The sequence below is a fragment of the Cygnus atratus genome, chromosome 3, assembly GCF_013377495.2.
Source record: "Cygnus atratus isolate AKBS03 ecotype Queensland, Australia chromosome 3, CAtr_DNAZoo_HiC_assembly, whole genome shotgun sequence".
Lineage (NCBI taxonomy): Eukaryota > Metazoa > Chordata > Aves > Anseriformes > Anatidae > Cygnus > Cygnus atratus.
In genome coordinates, this window is record NC_066364.1 from 96,911,252 (window position 1) to 96,920,593 (window position 9,342).

A 9,342-nucleotide genomic window follows, 5' to 3' on the forward strand; every position below is an offset into this window, starting at 1 on the left:
AAAAAAAAACAAAAACCTTTTCAATAATATTGTGCGGAGTAAGTAACGGAAGAGCGTATGGTATTTCTACGTGGGCACACGGTATGTTTTAATGTATTTATTGACCGTTTGTAACTGAGTGTCTCTTCCTACGCCCCAGGCCTTTTCCTAGCCGGGTGCGGTGCGTGTGGCCCTCCGGCTGGGCCGGGCCAGCCATGCCGGGGCTCGGCGCCAGGCCGGGAGGCGGCACCGGGCCGGGGAGGGCCGGGAGCCACCGCCTCCCGCCTCCGGGTCGCCGCTGTAACGCTTCCGGGTCGGCAGCCGAGGCGCTGAGGGGCCCGGGGCAGCGCTGCGGCCGCCCGCGGTAAGTGCGGGGCCGGGGCGGGCTCCGTGAGGCGGCGGCGGGCCGGCCCCACGAAATGGCGGCGCCCCGCGGGGCCCGCGCGCCTCCGCCACGTCCGCGGCCCCGTCAGGCGCTGGCCGCCTTCGCGGTGGCTGCCCTGGTGTGAAAAAAATTTTAAAAATCGCATCGTGTTGGTCGAAGGGGGGCTCGGGCTGCCGGTTCCTGCTGCGGGAGGGTGGCTGCCTAAAGTTTTGCCTCACGGGGGTGTGAGGCATGCCCTTTTTCCTCAAAGGCTTTTGGAGGTGATGTTACTGAGCGTGGTTTTGTCTCGTGCTAGATATGGATAACCAGAAGGATGAAAAAAGCAGGACGCTCTGTGCAACCTCACAGGAGGAGCTGAAAGGCCGAGGTAGGTGCTGTTAATCAGCTCCAGTGCAGCGGTGGTGTCAGTGTTATGCGTTATCCTTTGCGTCTGCTACTGTGTTTGGCTGTAACATGTACCATAGTCACTTGCTAATGATAATACCCTGTGGCACACTGGAAAGGGGGGGAACTCATCAAAATATCAGTTTACTGTGTTAAATTTCTGTAAGAGTCATCTTTGTAGACCATAGTTACTAGCAGGCATGTCACTGTTGTCTCCTGTCTTCCTAAGGTAAAGAAAAAAGGAAGCGAAAACGTAGTAGAAGCAGATCATCATCTGTTTCATCCACATCATCTTCTAGTACTGCATCCTCTTCTTCCTCATCATCATGCTCATCGTCAAGGTCATCTTCTTCAAGTAGCAGAGGTAAGCTACCGATGTGTGTACCTGATGTTTATGAGTTTTGACAGCACTCCTGGAAACATTTAAAGCTTATTTTAAATACGGCTAAACCACCACAAAGTGACAACGAGGCTGGAAGAGATATGGGTAAAGTGATAAAATTGGTTAGGTCTATCTTCACTAGGTAGATGACGTTGGTCCATCATCCCTTATCCACTGATGCAGTCACTCCATCATAGAAGGCCACCAGATCGGTCAGGCCAGTCTGATTTGGCCCTGGTGAAGTCATGCTGGGTGTCTCAAATTACTTTTCTTTCATATGCCTTAATATAACTTCGTGGAGGATCTGTTCCATGATCTTCCTGAGCGTGGAGGTGAGGCTCACCGGTCTGTAGTTCCCCTAGTCCTCCTTTCTACCTTGTTAAAAATGGGAGTGATGTTTCCTTTTTTTCCAGTCACTGGGGACTTTGCCTGACAGCTAGGACTTTACAAGTATGATAGAGAGTGGCTTGGCAACTCCATCAGCCATTTCCTTCAGGACCCTGGGTTGTGTTTCTTTGGACCCCGTAGACTTATATATGTTCAGGTTCATCAGATGGTTTCAAATCCAATCTTCACTCACAGTGACTTTGCTCCCCGAGTCCCTGCCTTGAGGTTCAGGGACTTGAGAGATGTGGGAAGGGTGACTGCCAGTCAAGACTGAAGCAAAAATAATGCTGCGTAGCTCAGCCTTCTCCACGTCTGTTGTCACCAGTTTGCCCGTCTTGCTCATCAGAGAGGGTACGCCCTCGTTAGTCTTCCTTTTCTGGCTAAGGCACCTGTAAAATCTCTTGTTAAGATTCTTTGCATCCCTTGCCAGGTTCATCTGGTGTTAGGAAGAGACTGAACGTGGTGATGGAATTACAATTTTCATCGTTTCTTCTGACATGCTTGTGATGTATTTGTTGTGAGGAGGCCAGAAGAACGGTGCTTGGGCAGCCAGCCTTACCTTATCCCTTTTTAACTTTTGAGCCTGGCTGTGCTCTGGTGTATTCCTATAAAGTTACCTTTTGTCTGGAATTTCTTACAAAGGAACTGCGGAGCTGGTGGCTTGGAGGCAGTTTGTTGGAAGACTAGTGGGTCTACTGTCTTTCTAGTGGGTCACTGTCTTTCTAGGTTTACAGTCCCATAGTCAGAGCTGGTGCTTCAAAATCAACTTCCTTACGTACCAGTTGTAGTGTAATCTTTACATTTATGATCAGCTTATAGAATGCATGAGTTTCAGCTTTACAGAAACACTTGAAACAGGAGCTGAGCAAGTAGGAAAAGTTTTTCGTTTGCCTTATACTGTGATAATGTTTTCAGGTGATTTTCAGTTTCCATGTTAGACCAGTAAGTGGCAGTAAGTTGATGTGTTGCTTTTCTCAGGATTAATTTCAACCAGTATTGATATATTCAGCTGAATTAAATCATTTTCTTCTTATGTTTTATGTGTCTACATGCCTTATCTGTAAAACCAAATGCCTTTTACAGAATACTAACCCTAGATAGTTTTTTTTTCCAGATTCTCCTAAGTCTAAATCAAAGAAAAGGAAAAAAGAAAAGCACAATAAAAAGGTAAAGTTTTGCTAACAATAATGAGTAGTTAACAAACAGAAAATAGTTCTTTGTGTTTTGGTAACCTTAAATATCGTGTAATACTTACTGGTTTTGTCTGTGGCTATGTAAATCTCAAGCATACTTTTAGTGCTAACAGGAGATGAACTGATTAAGCTGATGTACACTTGACTGTTTACCAAAGAAGAAGTAATTTATGGTGCCTTTTAACAGTCGTTGCAGGTCCTAGAATTTAGAGTAGTCTCTGAAGAAAAGAAGTGGAAATCTTGATAACTTCATAGAATTTGTCAGAAGAAACTGTTTATAGTCAGAGTAACAGTTTCTTGGTGTTGTATTTTTTCTTTTCTCATTTTTATATGACCTTCTGCTCAGTGATTTTATATATTGGGTGGTGTACATTAAAAAAAGAGAGAGAATCAGGGATCATACTGTTTCTGTTTCTTGAGATCCAAAGGGTTGCTAACTTTTCTGCATTATATTCTGTGTACTTCACATAGGACCTATTCATCAGTGATGAGGATAAGCAATAGGGGCCGTTTAGACTAGCCAGAGTATGAAAAGGCTCTGTGGGTTTCCTTTTTCTGCACTTGCGAATCTGTAAGCACTACAGTATGTGTCTTATACTTACAGAAAAGGAAAAAAGAGAATAAAGTGAAAAAAAAGAAAGAAAAGAAGAAAAAAAGAGAGAAGACAGGACCTGTCCAGCTTTCTAAGGTATGCTTGTTTAAGTCAAAATTCCAATTGTATCTCTCGCTTAAACAATGTCTTGTCAGAAAAATGTTTCTAACAGCACCAGTTTTGTCATAAAAAAATAGAAATGTATCCCCGTTTTTTAGACATTTAGGAAGTATAAAAGATTATCGTCTAATTTTCTTTAAGATTTGTAACATGATAAAATAAAGCTTTTTTCCCTCATGTGTGATCTCGTTTTAGTTCTTCAAAAACAAAAAGAAGAATGAAAACTACAGCATGATAACTGGAAAGAAAATTAAGATGAAAATAAAGAAAACTAAGAAGGACAAAGAGGTAATAGTTAAAACAGTCTGTGTATCCCTAATGGAAAATATAATCCCTTTTTATATTTTTCTAATAGTGCTCTTTAGTAGAGGAGTAGGTCTTATAGGTAGTAAATCAGGTGTAGCATTTAATGTGGCTGTGATGCCACCTGAGATATCACCTAGATATCACCCTAGATATCATGAATTGGTAGCATTTTCTACTATTGCTATGGGTGTTTAGACTCAGCATTTAAATATTGTCACTCTTTTCAGCAATGTCCGTACCTTAGAGTGATCTACAGAGGGCTTCTATACAAGTCAATTTATTGACTTGGTTAAAAAGCTAAAAAAGTGATACTTTGCTGAGGTATCCCGTTCGGTGGGTTCTGACTTGGCCATAACTGTTTGTTCTATAGTTCTATACCAAAATAGACCTGAGCATTTCAAGTTGGATTTGATCAAAAATACATTATCTGCTTTTTGTGGCAGTAAGGTTTACCTTAAATTATGCTGAATGCTTGCTAGCCTTCTCCCAGTAACCTGCTTGCTTCAGTGTTTGCTGTCAAATATTTGACACTGGTCTTTTTTTGATTGGTGGCCCTAGTCATGAACATGCTGAATTGAACAATACCAGTTATTCACAATATTTTAAGAATCAACAATCATTTCGTAAACAGTGGTTTTAAAAACACTGGAAGCAAAGTGTTCTGACTGTTTGGGCTGTCTCTCGTGTAAAGCAAGAACCTAAGTTCCTGGTTCCTTCTGTTGTGCTACAAGCTGCTGCTTATGCGCAGAGAAAACAATACTTCCCAGAACGCAAGACTTGCTGTGTGTGCAGCGAAAGTTGCTTCAGACAGCAGAAATCACGTCTGTTCTGCTTGCGAGTTCCCTCCTGAGCAGGCTGTGAGCTACGTGATGGCAACCGAGTGGAGCCTCCACAGGGAGCCACTTAGAAAATATATCATGGGATAGTGGCGGCGACAGCTTGGCTCCTAAAGTCTGTCTCCTGAGTACCCGTTGCCTTGCGCCTCCTCCAGGCACTCACCTACCTGGGAGACAGTAAAACCCCGGTGTTTGGATGTGGTAGCGTTTACTGTGCAGGGTGCCAGCGTGTGATGGCCCCACAGAAGACAGGGTTGTGCAGCCTTGGCCTGCCGAGTACAGGGCTGTTGATCTGCTGCCTCTGCTTTTCTGCCCTGCAGAGAGATCGGAACCGCGCAGAGCTGCTTGAATTTCTGAACTCTGCCTTGTAAGGGGAGGAGTGCTGACCAAGGACTTGTACATACACCAAGCCAACGATCATCATGCCTAGCAAAACACTAGCGGGAAACTCAGGGAAAAGGACGCCGAGTTCGACAAGACCAGACAGACTCTCCTGCTGTGAAGACAATCAGGATGTCCTTTCTTAATGGCAAAATGAAGAGTGACTGATAACCTCTTAATGAAGATCCGTGTCCTCCTTTTGAGATCCTAAGGTAATAGCCAGGCTGTGGTGGTTTAGAAGAGCCTAAGAGTGTGTCACTGACAATGATGATAAGTGACACACTGAGGGCCAGTAATGTAATTTCTATCATAACTGCATGCAGAACACACTTTTAATTTCAAATGTCTTAATGTTTCTAGTCGCTTAAACAAAACAGCGTATTTGTAAATGTCTATTTGAAAGATGAGACATTTCTATATGTATATTTTTTCCAGTAGTGGTTTTACTTGTCCTAAAGAGCAGGTTGACCTTTGTAAATAGAACATCCTTTTACAGAAATGATTTTTTGACAGTTCATTCATTAATATATTATATTCTTTCAGTGTGAGATATGGTCCTTCTCTGGACAGTTTTATTACTCTTTGTCACTAGAAAGCGTCAACAGTAAAATACTCTGGAGCAATAATGGTAGCTGAATAATCTTTATCCCAAAATCGAAGCAGGAAAGGCCTTTGGTTCTGTTTATCCGGATCAGCTGTTCAAAGGCAGCACACACTCCCAGTAGGTAGTTTACTCCCATATCTAGAGTTGCAGTTCCTAGAGCTAAAAGGCCTGAAGATCTCGCCCGCCTTTCTGATGCGGTATCAAATCTTCCTCTGTGTAAAGTGCCGCCGGGCACACACCACGCATCTTCAGTTAAGGGAAAGAGAAAGAGCTGTAGGAACGGTGCTGAGGCAGGCAGGGACGGTGACCGTCCAGGTGTGCTGCTGCTCTCTGGTGAGAGTGAGCCAGGTCTGGGTGTGCAGCAGGAGCACAATCCATAATTTGGGTGCGCATGTGTGTATTAGTCTTGGTGGTCTCAGTGCTCGCTTCCTTCCAGAGCCCTGGCAGCAGGCCCCGTGTACGTAACCCGGCCGTGGGAACTCCACAGGAATCGCTTGTGTAGGAAACGCTCCTCAGGAGCCGCGGTTCAGGTGTGCTTAGAAAAAGGAGTCGGGGCAGCGGGTTTTGACAAGAGTACCAGGCGTACGGTGGTCAGAGTGAGGGGAGTTCGTTACAGAGGAAGCAAGCAGAAAGCTCATTGAGCCTGCGTCTAGCATGGCGTTTTGAGTAAATCTGAAGATTTGCACCATTGCTCAAGTTTTAACTTTTTAATTTGAGTAGTGAAATCTTCTGGAGATGCTGGAATCCTGTCTTTTCTGTAGCTTTTTTTGTTGTGGAACATTTTGCAGTTGTTTCAGAGAGGTAACTCTTTAGAGACTAAAGCCCTGATTCAGCAGAGTGAGTCCTTTTATCCTGCTGAAAATAAAACGTGAAAACGCATAGGTAAGAACTGGAGTTTCCTTGACTTTCAACCTAGTGATGGAAGCATTTTTGGAAGCAATGTTCTGAAATGTCTCTAGGGGAAAACAAAAGAATCCAACTCCACCTTTGCTTCATGGGGACTGTGCTTTGATTTATGCTACTGTGCTATTTTCTAGAGATGCCAAAGCATCATGCCAAGATAAGCAGCTCTTATCTCTTGACTTCTCCTAATGAGGTTAATTCCAAAAAATATTCTAACATCCTTGTCATTCCATAGGCTATTATATGTAAAGGCAGTATCGTTTTCTGAAAATGTAGGAGAAAAGAATGTAGAAATTTGGAAGGTAGTCAGAAAGAGGAAACGCTGAGATCTCACTTTGTGAAGAACTGCACTGATTGGGGGCTTGGGACTTATTTGAAATAATCTGCTTTTTGCATAACTTCTTAATAGCGCTTCAGATTTCCGTTGTGGCAGCTGAGCCCGATGTGAAGGTTACGACAGCAAGGTAACAGCTGCGGAGGAATCGGTGAAGTACAGATCTAGAAATCTGCATGAGGGAGCTGCCTAGCGGCGTGGGATGCTGACCCGATATGCAAATGGCAGGTAGACAGCCTTGCCACCGGGTCTCAGAAGAGCGCTCGTCGTGGGGAGGGCTGAAGGCTGGAACAGTGGAAGAGGATTGAGGTGGGGATGGAGGGAGGCAGCGGCTGTCAGAAGTCATGGAGGGGAGGCAGAGGCAGGGTGGTAAGGAGGGGGATACTGAGGCCTACCTGGCTGGACAAGGTGAGATTCTGGCTAATACGCTGAGTAATGGGAGTCTGTCAGATGTGAAGCCTACATTTTATGTGCGTGACAGTCTTCCCACTCACTGTATCCCTGCGCCATTTTCCATTCTGGGAATCATGCAGAACTAGACTGATTTATTCATTTTTACCAGAAACTCCAGAAACTGAGTCACTGCTGGGGACAGGGTGGAGGGAGATGCGTTCTCTGAAGTGCTGCTGCCATGCCCTTCCTCCTTGGCTCTGTCCTTTTTAAGTATTCTGTCCCATTTATGAGAAGCTGTGCCACGAGCAGCAGCATTGATAAGGCTTGGTGCCTTGGGTCTTGTGCCCCTTGCTTTTAAGCCCTTGGCACCGCACTGGTGCTGCCTCCTGGCTGTGTGCTGCAGGCAGGCAGGCACAGGTGTGTGCTGGCCCCGTGGTTTTTGTCTGTCCCATGGTGGGGGCCCATTTGGAGCTCCTGGGTGTAGTGAGCAAATGGGAGGAAACAGGAAAGGACCCCGGTATTTCTAAAGAAAATTGGTGCTTTCAGTTGGTGCAGTTGGTAGTAGACTCAAAAGTTATCAGGAGAGGAGAGAGCTCAGTTTCATACATGTCTCTTCTTAGGGAAAACAGGCAAAAACCCAGCCATGAAAGAATGGTTGATGCAAGTAATTAAATGATTCAGCTGGTTCTCATGGGCAATGCAGTCCTTTGTTACTCGTGTTGACTTCGTGATTTGCCTCAACTTGACTCCTTTGCCTGTGCAAAAACATTGAGAGATGAAAATGGCAAAATGCTTATAAATGCCATTTTGTCTTGGAAGTGCTTGCCTCCATCGAACCAGGATGCAGCATCCTGCAGCGCGGGGTAGGGCCTGCAGTTGGACATCTTCAGTGCTGAGAATGGTTCAGCTTGGGCAAGCTGTGCTGTTGTCATGTACATGGATGAAAAATTCCTGCTGCAGGAACATTTGCGTTTCCCAGTCATCCTGGAACATCTCCCTCTGCAGTTGGAAAAACAGAGCGAGCCCTACGTGCAGGAGAAAACCAAAGGTCAGAGAGGCTCAAGTAACTTGTCCCGCGGCCACCCTGAAGGCTGGCTGAACCTGGCGAGGGCCCTGACCACTGGATGGAGCTCTGCCTCATGTAGGCGTGAGACATGGTCCTCCCGGTTTTTGCTGTGCTTATTTAGAAACAGGTTTCCAAAATTCTTGCTCAGCCCTTAAGTCTGGGAGCTTGGCTCTTGTTTGGGCGCTCTGAAAGGGCTGGAGGTTTAGAGGCAGTGGGTTCTTCTGAAGGCCGTGAGGTCCTGGGCCCACCTGAATGCCCCCCAGGCTGGTTACTTGATCACACGTGAAGCAGTGGGGTGAGGAGCCTCTGAAGAGCTGCTTAAATTGGTCAGCAGATACACAGCCTTCTGTCTCCATCTCTGGACAACATGACTCACCAAAATTAGTGCCCAGTGCAGAGATCACGATTTATTCGGCTGCTGAGAGCAGTTATTTTTTTCCTGCCTGTTCATTTTGGGCCTTAAGCTGTGATTCAGAAGGAGCATGAAGCATCTGGCATTTCCTGCAGGGAGAGCAGGGCACGGCGTTGGTGGCTGTAAGGAAGCAGCACACAGAACATCGTTCGTATCCAGTCCGATAAATGCACGCTGCCGGCAGAGGTGCGGCGCTAAAGAAGACAACTGGTAGGTACCGGCACCCACCGGGTGCCGAACACCGCCGCTAACACCGGCTGTGTGCGTTCTGCCCTTCATTCGTGTGCTGTTCTCTGCGTGACAGCGGTGTGAGGGAACGGGAGCACACAGAGGAATCGGTGTTTGTCGGGAGGGCTGGGCTGCAAAGTTGCTGCCCGTTTCCTGGTTAGTCTCTGCTCGGAGCCTGCCAGCAGGTGGCATTGCTGCCCAGCTGGACTGCCACATACCACTTTTTTTTTTCCCTTTGGGCATTGGCTTTGCACTTTCGTGTTCCCAAACCCTCTAATTAGCCTGCAAAGAGCTAATTATGTGTTGCTTATGGGGCACGGTGGTTACTGCTGTCCGATGAATTTAATGCACTTTGTTCATTTCCCCCTCTCGGCTGTGCTTTGAACAGACCACGGTCTGTCCTGCTCCCAAGTACTGCCTGCAACAGGAGCAAGCTGCTGGGAGCCAGGAGGGACCC

The 9,342-nt window shown here is 46.1% G+C and overlaps 1 protein-coding gene across 1 annotated transcript; it reads left to right on the top strand.

Annotated features, from left to right (window-relative positions):
- Positions 1 to 38: 38 nt before the first annotated feature.
- On the top strand, positions 39 to 5,491 carry LOC118253397 (NKAP family protein CG6066-like). The gene is made up of 7 exons (XM_050709605.1): positions 39 to 81; positions 660 to 731; positions 978 to 1,112; positions 2,632 to 2,684; positions 3,315 to 3,398; positions 3,618 to 3,710; positions 4,885 to 5,491. Exons 2-7 carry the CDS (start codon positions 662 to 664, stop codon positions 4,933 to 4,935), a joined length of 486 nt encoding a protein of 161 aa, XP_050565562.1. The 5' UTR covers positions 39 to 81; positions 660 to 661; the 3' UTR covers positions 4,936 to 5,491.
- Positions 5,492 to 9,342: the final 3,851 nt, after the last annotated feature.